The 15,179-nt window shown below is 35.9% G+C and overlaps 1 protein-coding gene across 1 annotated transcript in view; it reads left to right on the plus strand.

The window, feature by feature from the left end:
• Positions 1 to 15,179, plus strand: part of LOC150098133 (NBAS subunit of NRZ tethering complex-like) — a 1,063,858-nt gene that overhangs the window by 472,126 nt on the left and 576,553 nt on the right. The window contains exon 27 of the mRNA XM_090406267.1: positions 6,601 to 6,660. Coding sequence (XP_090262393.1) covers positions 6,601 to 6,660 — 60 coding nt within the window. The remainder of the gene's footprint in view (positions 1 to 6,600; positions 6,661 to 15,179) is intronic.

Genomic DNA, 15,179 nt, shown 5'->3' on the forward strand with positions numbered 1-15,179 from the left:
GGAGCTTGAAGGAAATGTCATCAGGAAGGTGGGAGACTTTAGATACTTAGGTTCAACAGTGGAAGAAGATGGAGGAGCTGAGAAGGAAGTGGGATGCAGGATACAAGCAGGTTGGAGGAACTGGAGGGAGATGGCTGGAGTGTTATGCGATAAGAGGGTGCCGATCAATCTGAAAGGCAAAATTTATAGGACAGTAGTGAGGCCAGCTATGACATATGCTATAGAAACTGTGGCCCTGAGGAAAAATAACATCAGCAGGATGGAAGTAGCAGAGATGAGAATGCTTAGGTGGATGTGCGGTATGACCAGAAAGGATCATCTGAGAAATGACTATGTCAGGGGAACAGTGAAAGTTACGAACTTAGGAGCGAAAATACAGGAGGCAAGGTTGAGATGGTTTGGTCATGTGATGAGGAGGGAGGACGAATATGTGGGAAGAAGGGTCATGCAGATGGATGTGCAAGGAAGGCGGAAGCGTGGGCGGCCAAAGAAGAGATGGAGGGAGCTGGTAGAAGAGGACTTGAAGATGAAGAACTTGGATGTGGTGACAGCCCAAGACAGGAAGGTGTGGAGGAGACTCATAACAAACAGTGACCCCTACGTAAGTGGGAGAAGCTGTAGAAGAAGAAGTAGTCGTGGCTCTTATATACAAGGATTTTATCCGCTTAATTCGTTAGTATTTTATGAGCGGTAGTTTTGAATTCATAAGACAAAAGCAGACCAGGCAGGTACTTGAATGAAACATTTTAATAAGCTTGAGGAATTATGCAAATATACATTATAGACATATTATTAGGAATGCTCTCAAGGTAAATCAAAGGCTCAAAATTCAATACACTAGACACACAAATAAACTTGCATTGACCACTATTACAAGCATCTTCAGCATAAATTCCTAGGCTAATATCATACTATCCTAACTATCCTAATACACGCGGTCATAAATTAACACAATAACAGACTCCTTACATTAAGTTTAGCTTGTTCAGAGATATACCTCCTGCAATGGTATACAGTCAACCATTGCAGGAGGCAATGGTTGACTGTATACCAAGAGTCCGAATAATAAATCAGGTAGGGGTTAAATGGATGAATAACACTATTAAGCTTGAGCTGCAAAAAAAGAAACAATTGTGGAGGGAATTTAAGGAGAAGGGTGACCATCAGGTGCATGAACAGTATAAAGCTCAGGCCAGGATGGTAACAAGGGTGGTAAGAAAAGCAAAAGCAGATTACGAAAGGAAATTGGCCATGCAGGCTAAAGAGAATCCCAAACAGTTTTTTCAATATGTTGCAAGTAAAAGGAAAAATGCTCATGGTAGAATGATCTTAAAAAATGCTGAGGGTAGGGAGGTAACTGAATCAGTCGATGTTGTGGAATTACTGAGCGAACACTTTGCAAGAGTATATCATCCAGGTGGTGGCTTTGCGGAAATGGAGGAACCAACAGCTTATACTGGAATTGTGATGAATGAGGTAGAGGTAACTAGTCTATTACAGAACCTCAATGTCAATACATCTGTGGGATTGGATGGTATACCAGCTCGTGTCGTACGTGAAGCGGCCAAAGAATTGTCAGTGCCCTTGACCATTATGTTTAATTTGAGCCTCAGGACTGGGTCAGTCCCAAGGGGGTGGAAAGAGGGGAAAATAGTTCCACTGCACAAAGGTGGTTCCAAGGCTGCTGTTGAAAATTACCGGCCAATCAGCATAACAGGAATCATTATCAAGGTCTTAGAGAAAATAGTCAAGAGGAAAATACAAGATTGGATAGAAGAAAATGGGATACTGTATCGGGGACAGCATGGTTTTGTGAAGGGTAGGTCATGCCTCAGTAACTTGCTCACGTATTATAACACAGTGACGGCTGAACTGGATAAGGGTAATGGGTTTACAGTGATTCTGCTGGACCTTGCTAAGGCCTTTGACAGGATACCACATGGAATTCTAATCAGTAAATTGCAGCATATGGGAATGGACATAGGGTTGGTGAGATGGATAGGAGGGTGGTTGACGGAGAGATATCAGAGAGTGGTTTACTCAGGAGTAGAGTCCACAAGACGGCCTGTGACTAGTGGTGTACCACAAGGATCTGTTCTTGGACCACTGCTGTTTAATTTGTTCATAAATGATATAGGAAAGGATCTGAGAGGAACAGTTCATTTGTTTGCTGATGATGCGAAGTTGGGTAGGGCAATAGTGAATGCAGATGACGTCAAAATTTTGCAGGATGATTTGGATAGATTGGAGGTCTGGGCTAGGGAGAATGGATGTCAATTTAATGTGGCAAAATGTAAGGTTATGCATTTTGGGGTGAAAAGATGGGAGGCAGTTTACTGCATTGGTGGAACCGTGCTCCAGGAAATTGATGAGGCACGAGATTTAGGAGTGTTGGTGGATAAGGAATTGAAATTTAGGGGACACATTGCAAAAGTGGCCAAATCAGCTCATCAAATCACTTGGTTGCTGAAGAATACGTTGACAAGCAGAGACAAGCAGGTTATTGTTCCTCTGTATCGAGCCTTGATAAGACCTCATCTCGACTACTGTGCTCAGATTTGGTCACCTAGGTTTCTTCTTGATGGGGAGGAGGTGGAGAGGATCCAGAGGCGAGTGACCAAGATGATAGCAGGTCTGTGGAATGAACCGTATGAGAACAGGTTGAGGATTTGTGGGTTGCAAAAATTGGTTGATAGGCGGAGGAGGGGAGATATGATTGAGACATTCAAATTACTGAAGGGTTTCTATAAAATTAATTCAGAAGATATTTTTGAGAACAGGGCTGGTTGTGGGAGGACTAGGGGACATCCATGGAAACTGGGCAAAAGTGTGGTTAGTAAAGGTGTTAGAGCTGGGTTCTTTACTTTTAGAGTAGTGAATGAGTGGAATGCGCTCCCTGAGTCTGTGGTGGATGCTGTGACAGTGAATGAGTTTAAGGCGAGGTATGATAGATACTGTATGAATGTCGAATAGTTGTGATGAATATGATTTGGGGCCTCCCTCGATGAGTCTAATGACTCCCTGGAGTTGCCCGTAATAATAATAATAATATTCTCGGCCTTGTAGGGCAAACAAATCTTAACACAACCTTGGCTCTTACTGAGTCATAGACTAATCTTACAGTTCTTTAATTTTAGTCCATTACAAAATACTCTCTTAGGGGATCACACTCTTCTATAGCTGGAAATAGGAATTCAACGGTCTACCTTACCGTCTCTGATCTTGATTTTCTTGACCATCTTCCTGCCTTGTCTGGTCATCAAGGCCTTCTGTTTTAGTTTCTTATGAGGATATCTCCAGTCGGACTGTATGAGTGGAATCTCAGCGGGAAAGATTGGAAGTGACACGGTAACGTTGCCTTGACCGGACAGCATCCATTTGGTTCCTCCATTTCACGACAACGCACAGCTATCCTAGTCCAAGGATATAGCTTGGCTCATTCTTAACGCTGCGACAGATGAGCCAAATGCCTTCCACAACTAGCCAGGAACTTCTCCGATGGCGAACTCGACCACTGTCCGCAAGATCTGGAACCAGGAATCCAAGAAAAAAAAGCCGGGAATGGTGCTTGCATGGCCTTTTTGTTTAATTTTCTTCTCTCGGTGTTTGTCGATCTTCGCGATGCGCACCAACGTGGTCACATGTGTTTACGTCAATCTGCTTAGCTCCCTCTATTTAGTCGCACGTGTACCTGATTTCTCTTCCCGGAAGGCGCTTTGGTTTTTCTTTCCAGTACTTCTTTCCCTCCCTTCTTATGCATAATACAGGACGGCAAAGGTTACTCTTGAACTCTGACTCACAGGCTTAGCTATTTTAGTATATTTGGTATATTAAAAAAAAAAAAAAATGTGGTCCAATTACCAGAATATATGAACCATGTGAACTTCTAAACCACAGAAACTTCCACTTACATTTAACACTTACGGTGAGTGTGAGTGCTTTTGGTATATTAAAAAAAAAAAAAAAAAAGTAGTCCAAGTAGTCCAATTACCGGAATATACCATGTGAACTTCTAAACCACAGAAACCTCCACTTACAATTAAATCACTTATGGTGAGTACTTTTGGTATATTAAAAAAAAAAAAGTGGTCCAATTACCAGAATATACCATATGTTTTACTACGTTTCCTAAACTTTGCTCCACTCTTAGTAGATCCAAAGTAAAACATCTCTCGCTCTTCAGTATCCAGGAGTTTACAAGATCATTTGTGAATGTGGCAAACCATGCTATGGTCAGACTGCTAAATCTGTCCTTTTACGTATTGAAGAACACAAAAGAGACATATCTTACAATAGGACCCGAGCCAATGCTATCTCAAGCCACTTTCTATTCTCTATAAATTCCGACGAAGGCTGCCAACACCTCATAGACTGGTCTCAAACGTCCAATATACATAGTCATACCCTAAAGTTATGCGGTGGGTGGGACGAACAAAAAGTGCGTGAGTCGAATTTGCGTAACTCGGGGTATAATTTTGCATGAATTTATATATACAAACATGTAATTGTGACCAAAGGTTTACAAAAACAGCTATATTTTTTAAGAAATATAATCATAATTGTAGTTTTTTGTACATAAAAAAAAAAGTTATTTCGATGTTGATGGGTTCATAACATCTAATAGATTCGTCTGATGGCATAATGCATTTTTCTTCTCACGCAGAATTTCTTCATAGCAAGCTAATGATTTTTTTTTATTCCTTGCCTTGTGGCTACAGTTCGTTCCTCGTTAGAATCTGTGTCCTCTAAAATCTGTAAACCTTTCTTTTATGATTCAAAATCCTTAATAATGTTGAGTTTTGTTTCTAAAGTCAGCATTTTTCTTTTCTTGCTAGCTGTAGAAGAATTGGACTTGATTCTTTTGGACATTATTTTTTATGTGATAAAATTTTTATCAAGAACATAACATTAAATAATCGCAAGGTTTATACACTATAAAAATCGTGCATGAATGGAGACTGCACGAAACACGGCAGTGCTTGTTCACAGCATGTGTGACACTGGCAAATGCGGCCGGCACCGGAAAGATAAGACTAGTGGTGAGGCGTGAAATGGGATGGGAATATGTACATATAAGAAACCACGTTACTCCGGATTCACGTAAGTCAGGGTAGCATAAGTCGGGGTATGACTGTACTTGTTTTGATGAACTCGAGAGAAGGATACTCGAATCTAAAGAAATATCATTCAAATCAACCCATATGAATAACAGCCTCAGCTTATCTGATGCGCACATTTTTACTGTCCAGTATTGGCTCTTGCAATAGCTGACACACGTAGTTAACTTCAATTGGAACTTCAGCATGTATTTCTTTTTTAAACTGTACTACAGTTTTTTATATTAGATCTGTTATTTTATAATGTTTCTGTAATTTTTTTATTTAATTCTTTTTATTTGACACCTGAAGAAGTTGATTTTTTCAACGAAACTAGTAGTGTCTCCCGATTAAACCTTATTCTTTTTTTTTTCTTGGTGTTATAGTCATTTAAACTCTATTAATGTGTGTGTATATATATATATATATATATATATATGTTTCCTCAATAATCCTAATAAACTTGTCAGAGTAAGGTGTTTAGGTAAGGAGAGTGAGAACAGATTTTTGACAGTGTGAAGGAGAAAGAGTCTCAGGAATCATCCCTTTTGACACCATCTTACTGCCAAAAGAGACCAGATTCACAATGAGTGATAGAAGATTGTTGTGTAGTAGAGGAAAAACTTGCATGTGCATCTGAGTTACCAAGAGGAGAGGCAGATTGTAGATTATACTTAGAAAAAGAAATGGTTAAGAATAGACTTGAGAAAGTGAGGAAGGAACAGATTATGTGGTATTTGTAGATGAATGATTTTGTTTTAGATCACTGCTTGCAACAAATGTCTCAGCCAGCCTGGTTGACCGAGTGGTTAGCATATCTGCTCTCCAGCCAAAAGGCTGTGGGTTCGAATCCTGCCATGAGCATGGATGTTTGTGATTGTCTGTGAAAATACTAGTGGTGACGGTTGATGATGGATGGCGTTGATGTAGATGATGAAGGTAGTTGGTGGAGTGATGGAGACGGAGAGTTGTACCCTCCCTCGATGAGTCTTTGGACTCCTTGGAGATGTTACGTAATAATAATAATAATCTAATCTAGATATTATCTGGTGGTGTTGGATAAGTGAAGATGACTTCCTTTGTGATAGTGGTGAACATGCATTTATTTACATTATGTTTAGCAATATGCTATTTTTCCTAAAGAAATTATTAAAAGATCAAGCGCGTGATGGAAGTTTTTGGTAGAGCATATAATCAATATAAATATTTAATTACATGGTCATTTTGCTAATATATGCAACATATTTTCAGCTGCAGTAAGCTATCATTTATCTGACCTTCAAAACACTGATGCTTCAAATAACCAACCCATATCAATTGATTTCTTGACCAGAATGACAAACTATCCTGATGTGGTTGGATAAATGGTAGATTACTGTATGTTCTTGCACAGATATGATATAACTGAAAACTGAGTTACCATAACCATATGTATATTCTCTATTTCCCACTTAAATATTTCTTAATTATTGGAATATGTTGATATTATTTTTTCTCTTTTTAGGACTGACCAGCTGTTTAATGCATTTACTATTCTTGAATGCTTACCACAGAGGAGCTATGGGTAGGTATATATGTGTGTTTCCTTAACCTTACCTATAGTAATCAACAGAGTTTCTTGTTTTAATTTTTTATTTATAAACAGCTTTTTTATGCACTATTTACTCTAATATGTGGACACTTATATTTCTCATTAATCTGGAGGGGAATAGCTTCCAAGAGGAAGCCATTTTTGCCCTCCTGTTTCCAGTTCATGATACATCATCATGAGAGGAGTCCACTAAGTTATGCTCACCAAGTTATGTCGAACAGAATCATATTCCCTTATTCTGTTTATTAACTCAAATAAATTATATAGTCTGTAGTATTCGTGCCTCTAATTTTATTTAACATATATATTACCATGAAACTCTCTGTGTTTCCTAATCTTACACTTTTTCTCATTCCCAAGTAATCTGTATCTATCTTAACCAAGTATGTTCTGAGTGAAGAATTTATGGAGACACTACACACATTAGAATAATTACTTTACATTAGGAAAGTAACATTCAACGTTTTGACCTCTGTATTGATGTTATCATCAGGAAAAATACATATGTATAAGATACAAGCTACATGACACTGCACTATATGAAAGTAAGATGAATATTAGAGTAAATAGTGCATAAAAAAGCTATTTAACCTGATCCCTTTTGGAAAAAATAAAAATAAAATAAAAAGAATAAAATAAAAATAAATAAACAAATAAATAAAAAAATAGGGTTAAAATGGTCTCGTCTACTCCCTATACAGGAACAAAAAGGCATTAGCTGATTTTTTTTATATAAATAAAATAAAATATAAATTTTTTTTTTTAATTTTAAATAAACATAAAATATAAATGGAATTACATTAAACATTTCTAAAGTCCTCTCATATTGAGATTTTTTTTCTATTTGTGCTTGTTCTTGTCTATATGGATTGCAGATGGGTCCTCCACATTCTTGAAATGATTAATCCATCATTTTTGTCCAGGTTTGGATAATGTTTTAGCATTTTACAAGCTTCTTTGAATTTTCTTTCATACCAGGTTTTTGTGTGGTGTAGGGAGTTGGTGCCTTTTTAGTCAGTTCTGTGTGGCATATTTGGAGTGCATAGTTTAATAGGCCTGTTTTACCATAGTTGGAGGTATTTAATGTGTTGTTTGTGTTCATCTTTTCTGATTGGGATGGTGCAGCCTGTTTGCCCTATGCAAGCTAGATTACAGGTACATTGAATTTTGTAAACTGCTGGGTGGTTAATTTTGTTGGGGGGGGGGGTTTGAAGGTAGTCTTAATGTTGTATTTAAGTAGTGTTCTGTCTATTTTTTCTGAAATGCACCTAATGTAGGGTATGGCTATGGCATTCTTGTAATCTTTTTTGTTTTTAGTGGCATTTTTATGGAGGATCTTTTGAACTGTTTTTTTATGTAGCCATTTTTTTACAAATGTTTGGTTAATGATTTCAAATTCTTGGTTCAAAGCTTGTTCATTGAAGCAAATTGTTAGGGCTCTGTGTTTGAGGATGCTGATGACTCCTAGTTTTTGTGTTGGATGGTAGTATTGAATTTTGATGTATGTATTGGCCTGTGCATGTGTAGGTTTGCAGTAGACTGAAGGAGAGACAGCCTGAGGGAAGACATGTGATGAGTATGTCAAAAAAAGGAAGAGAGTTGTTGTTTTCAATTAATGATGGTGAATTGGATATGTTTCTGTTGTTTTGTTCAGGTGGCTTAGGAATGTATTTGATGTTTCCCAGCTGTGGGCCAAATGGCAAAAATATCATCACCATATCTCAGCCAGACTTTGTGCTTTAGGCTGGCCGAATCTAGAGCATATTGTTGCTTGAAGTCTTCCATGTAAAAGTTAGCTATTGGGGGTGGGGGAAGTGGTGAACCCATAGCCATACCTTCTTTTGTAGATAAAAATTGTTTTGTCAGACGAAATACCCCGAGTGGAGTACATGGGTAAAGAGGGCCATAATGGCAGGCGGAAATATGTTCTATAACAGAAGAATAGTATCATTGACTGGGACATTAGTGAAAAGGCCAGTTATGTCAAAGCTGACTAATAAGTCCTTACAGCACACCAAAACCTGGTTTGAAAGAAAATTCGAAGAAGCTTGTGAAATACTGAAACATTATCCAAACCTGAACGATAAGGGTGGAGTAATTATTCCAAGAATGTGGAACACCCATCTGCAATTCGTATAGCAACAAGAACAAGCCCAAACAGAAGAAAATCTCAATACGAGAGGAGACTTTAGAAATGTTTACTGTAGTTCCGTTTATATTTTAGGTTCATTTAATTTTTTTAATATTATATTATATTTTATTTTATTTTTATATATATTTTTTAAAATTTTATTATTATTATTATTTTTTTCCACAAGAGGTCAGGCTAGGTTAAATGATTAACATTATGAAAATTATGGAAACAAGAAATTATTTTACGTGGTGGTAGTTTCCATAATTTTCATAATGTATTCAGATCACTGTGTAAGCATGAAGGAAAGGATTAAATGATTAACAAGCATTTAGATTCATCTTACTTTTATATAGTGCAGTCATGTAACTTGTATCTTATACAAATGTATTTTTCTTGATGATGACCTCAATACAGAGGTCTCGAAATGTCAAATGTAACTTTCCTAATGTTAAGTAAAGTAATTATTCTTACACGTGTTATGTCTCCATAAATTCTTCACTATGAATGCTGATCACTATGTAACCTTGGAAGAAAGTATGTTCTGATCAATATAATCAGTACAAGGAACATCTTTTTTTGTTATTACGGTAATTCTTTCCATTTACTTTGCATTTACAGTTGACTGTTGCTATAAAAAATAATGCTTGCGACTGTATTGAATATGCGTACTGTAACAGACTGCTGAAAAGTCTGGATGAATCCCCATAGCATTGCTGTAATAGAGAAAATTCATTATAGCATACCACCTAGTATATGCATGGACCAAAGAAACTTTTCTTTGGTCTATGCAAGTTCTCTGTATAGAGAGTGGCTAGTTCAGGTAGACATTTACATCTTATTTTCTTGTTGATCCCATATAAATGGATGATTTTGAGACATTGAAGGAAATCCTTGTCATTTTACATTTATAACAGAAAGAAACTGATGGTGAATTAGTCATTCTTATATAGAGGTGGCAGGGTTGGTTTTTGTTTAAACATTGCCTTTTATCTTGGATACCACAGGAAAACACTCATTTAATAGTCATGGTACACCATGTGGATAGTGAGTCTGTATTTTAATTTTTCTGAATAAAACTGAGAATTCTTTGGGAAGCTGTGGATGTGCTATTCCAAATGTGAGAACAATATTTAAAGTTGGGTAGATTTTGAATATGTAAATATAAGAGTTGAGCAGAGAGAAATGTTGCTTTGAACAAAAAAAATAATACCAAGTTTTTTGGAGGCTGAGGAGGCTTTGCATGTAATGTGTTTATGCCAAGATAATCTAGATATAAAGTTAAACTGGATGACTAGAAATTGAAACGTTATCAAAAGTAGGAGGGAAGTAAGATTGTTTTCTTATATTAAGACAGGACACTATTGCCAGATGGGTTTTGGAAGTTAAGAATGCGACTTGAAAGTGTCCTATTTACCTGATACACAAAGTTAGTTCAGGACTGTCTTTCTAGATTTGACATGGGTGATGTAAGCAAGTATGATACTTCAAATGGTGTAGATCCTATTTATTTTATGACAAGTATAATGCCATTGGGGCTTTCCAAAAAATCAGTAAAAGGGAAGAAAATTCAAAAATTGAATTTTGAATCTACATGTAAGAAGGCTAGTATTAAATCAGTTTAGGAGAGGAGTATTACAAGTAGATTACATATTCTTATTTCAAAACAGAAGTGATCAGAGATGTAAAGATAAACTAGAAGTTTGAGAATCTGGACCTATACATAATTTTGAAAAAAAGTTGTCTCCTGTAATATATAATTTTGGATGTTAAGTTGGTGCATGCTGATGGGCTCAAAGAGTATTATTATGGTAAGGGTACTGTATTATCAGGAAATAGTTGTAAGAAAGTTCCTTGTGAATGAACAGGTAACAGAAAATTCAAAAATTTCACTTAAGTCTAAATCGAATGGTTATGAAGGAGATAGTGAAATTACTGATGTGCTTTCTGATAAATGCAGAGATAGATTTAGTAATTATTCTTTAAGATTGTCTTCCAGTCATAAGGAAACTCGTAAATTTTGTTAAAATATTTTTATTCTTAAGGTGGGACATTGTAGGATATCGCTATTAAAATTCAGATATCCCACAAAACAAAAATAAGAAAATAATTCACTTAAGAGTTAAGAAGTTGATGATAAGGTATTATTTTGTAAAGTAGTTATTTGAACATATGTTTCCTTCTGTATTTCATGAGTAAGATGTTTTGCAGTGTTATTATTTTTGACTTCTGAAGTCTTGCTTAGTCGTGAAATAAATTTATTTACATTAGATGTTAGTGCTTAAATGTAATTTTATATGAGCTGTCAAAAGTTTTAGAATGTCAGTGTTATTTGTATATAGACATTGTTTACAAAATATGTTGTCAATGATAAGGGAAGCAAAAGTTACTGCTGTGTTCAAATTGTAAAAATAATAAGCAAACTTACCTACTGCATAAAAGTTTTGAAATGAAGAATTGTTATCACTTTGCTTCTTTCATTTTGAAATTATAGTTAAAGCAAACTTTCCTGTGCTATGAAAAGAACTCTGGTCATGATTTTAATTCCAGTGCTGAAAGGTAATGGTTGTGCACAATATTGAATGGAGCAGAAGTTGTTCAGCTGTTTGGGAATAGAAAACGAACACAGCAGAAGATAAAATGTGAAGTTTGTGTCCTCAATGTGTGAAGACTGAACAGAAATTAGAGGAAAATTTAGAAACTGAAGACTGAACGGAAATTAAAGGAAAACTGAATACTGAGAGAGGATAGCATCTCCTTGTATAAGGAGATGTGCGAAATTTTTAGTTGTAGTTATTTAATATTGGATTTCTATTAGGATTATTCAGTTAAGGCTAAAAGGAATTTTATTGCTCCATTTCATACAGAAATAAGCCCAGTGAAGTTTTTAGGATTCTCAGTCTAATAAGCAGTTTCTTACAGTTTATGTGGTTTTGGTTATTTCTTTAGAAGCTTCTTTTAGAATTTCTTTAGAAGTTTTGGTTATTTCTTTAGAAGTATAAATTCGAGAAAGAATAAAAGTTCTATAGGGAAAAAAAAAAGAGAATAAAGTTTGAGAAGTTTTTGTCCATATAGGACAAAAACTTCATATTATTTGGAGTTGTGATTTGAAGAAAATACATTGCTGCTTGCATAGTTATGTAATTGATTTTATATCATAGATATTTGCGTTCTTTTGTAAATTAAAGATTTTTATTTTGGTTATAAGGTGTGAGAAAACTCAATCGCTTAATGGGCTTAATAAGTTTTAATGATTATTGAGGTTAATAGGGACTTTAAGATGTCAAATCAGATCATGGAATACAAATCTGTGTGCAAGCTAGATTTGGAATTTAGTTACAGTTTTTCTTTTTGAATTTAAGAGTTCAACTGCTTAGCGTATGAGAAAGAAAGTAAAAATATATAGCTCCCCCCTCCCCATATACGCATACACTATTTTGGATATCAAAATTCTCTAGCCTGTCTTCACCCTACTTGAGAATGGTGAACAGATCATTGTTCAAGACCTGCGGTAGAGGTCTTTTCTGTTTTCTGTTGTACTCACGGGCTATGATAGTTCCAATTAAATTAATATTATATGGAGAAGATTTGGGGCTGACCATATTTTTAAAATGTTCATTCTGTCATTTTTATTCAAGTTAGGCTGCCTGTTAAATAATTTGCAAGCCATCCTATAGTCTTTCATGCCAAAAGCTCCTTTCAGTTGATTCTGATGCAAGTTATTGTCAGAGAGAGAGTAAAGAGTTCCCATAGCTGAAGTGCTGCATGCACCATCTCTGCTTTCTTTTTCTAATTATGATTATGCATCCAATTTCCTGCACAAGAAAGGCTAGAGGTGTAATTTATTTATAGTAGTAGTAGTAGTAGTAGCAGCAGTAGTATGAAAGTGAGTTCTTGGGTGAGCTCAGATGATTCTCCAGTTTGGTTAAGGATGAAAGGTGGTCTTCAAAAGGTGATTTGGTGAGGCCTAGTTATTTGTGTTTTAGATATATACAGTAGATGATTGTTATATGATACAGTAGATGATTGTTATATGATACAGTAGATGATTAACGAACCCCTAGGGACTAGAAATGTAGTACGTTATAATGCATTGTTCATTCTTGTGAATTTGGGATAAAAATATTAACCCCCACTTGCTTTCCCAGAAAATAAAAGAAACTCAAGAAATAATGGAAAATGTAACAAAGAAAATCATTGGACACAGAACAATGGAAATCACTAGATATAGAACAAAAGAAATAATGAAAAAGTGGCTGTGAAAAAAATTACCTCTGGAAACTGTGTTACTTGTACTGTCTCTAAACCTGCTCTTGGCAGAGGGAAGTCATCCTCCTCCTACTCTGTTCACCATCATCTTTAAGAAAATATTTGATGAATGAGCCTTAACACCTCTCCAACCAAAACTGTGTAAGAGGTATGTTAATGATGTTTTCTTAATGTGGTGTGATTTGAGTATGTTAGTAAGAGCCTCCATAGCTCAGTCAGTATAGACAAAGCCCTTCAGTTGGAAAGACCTGGGTTTGAGCCATATCCAGGACACAAAGATCCTTTATTACAGGACTTTTTCATATATCCAGCCATCTTTCATGGGGATCTGTCTCTGTCTCCAGTTTTTAGCATCTTGCCTTGCATAAATAGTTGTTCAGTGTTGTCTCCTTCAATTTTTGAGGTATGTCCAAAATAGCTGAGGATTCTTCTCTCCACCACATTGCAGATAGTCATTTCAAGATTCATTTGGTCTCTGATGCTCTGGTTGGTTCTTTTTTCTGTCCAAGGAACTTCAAGCATCCTTCTTGAGGTGCACATTTCAAAATAATTGATCTTCTTAATTGCCTTTTTCAGTATTTGGTACTATTCAGAATTATTTTTTTTCAATTTTCCAATGTTTTAGAATTTTTCATGCTGGATTGCATAAATGTTTGTACGTTTTTGCTAATATCGAATAGTTCTGTGCATTTTAAAATCCAACTATGAGGCACCAAATCAAACACTTTTTTATAATCTATCCAAGCCATATGAAGGTTGGCTTTCCTATGGTTGCAATTTTTCAGAATGAACATTTTCAAGATACTTAAGGTCTCCAATAAGTTGGGCAGTAGTCTTACACCGAGCAATGAAATTTATTTTCCACCTAAAGTTGATTTATTAATTAGATATGTTGAGGAAAGCCAGACTTAGACATTATTTTCCACATCAATTTCCAGTTTATGTGGTCATAAAATGGAAATTGAGGTCTGCAATAAATGTTATTGCAGATCTCAGATAATCTATTAAAGATAATCTACAAAAACACATCTTCCTGTTTTTTGTTAGTAATAATCAAACCTTATTTCACTTCTTTTTACTTTTGTTAATATTCCACTATCCAATTAAGATCAATTTTATATTCTTGGATTGACACTTGCATCTAACTTATCCTGGTGTGACATATCATGTTCATGGCCTCCTCAGTGTCTAAAAGAACTTTGTTATTCTTTTTTCATTCAAAATACTATATCTCTCCAGCTTAACTCTTAACACTTCACAAATCCACCCACCCTGAAAATAATTTTCTCAACTTGTTTAAGTTAAGGGATATTACATCCCATATCGTTTCTTAGCCGAATAAGAAACTCAAAGAGTTTCATGCCAATACTGCAAATACCTGGATACTGCAGCAGCTGACCCTTAAGGTAGTGCAAGCTGAGGCAACTCGTGTCAAAGGTGGAGCAAGATCTGATCACTATTCTTGATATTTACCCATAATGTGAACTTACCTCCTAAGTTCACATTATGGGTAAATACCTTAAGGATCAGTTGCTGCAGTATCCAGGTATTTGCTTATGCTTGAAATCGCCGAACTTTATATAGTTTCTACTATATTCGGCATGAAACTCTTTGAGTTTCTTATTCAGCTAAGAAAGGATATGGGATGTAATGTCCCTTAACTTAAACAAGTCATATGTCGCCGAATTGAAGACTTTGGCTCTTCATATATCTAATAATTTATTAGGACACCTCTCGGCAATACTCATAGAAGGGTTGCAAGTTCTGTTCGCTACAAACTTGGTATTAACTAGGTCTACCTACTCACTGATGAGACCTCAGTAAAAGTTGAAACCGGTCTGGGTAGTGACCTTCTCTCATAATGTAGAACAGTAATACAGCTCCTAGGAGCTAAGTTACATTATGGGTAAATATCAAGAATAGTGATCGGAGCTTGCTCCACCTTTGACATGAGTTGCCTCAGCCTGCACTACCTTAAGGGTTAGTTGCTGCAGTATCCAGGTATTTGCTTACGCTTGGAATCGCCGAACTTTATATAGTTTCTACTATATTCAGCATGAAACCCTTTGAGTTTCTTATTTGGCTAAGAAAC

The sequence above is a fragment of the Typopeltis vanoorti genome, chromosome 16, assembly GCF_054136105.1.
Source record: "Typopeltis vanoorti isolate ZY-2024b chromosome 16, IOZ_Tvanoo_1.0, whole genome shotgun sequence".
NCBI lineage: Eukaryota > Metazoa > Arthropoda > Arachnida > Uropygi > Thelyphonidae > Typopeltis > Typopeltis vanoorti.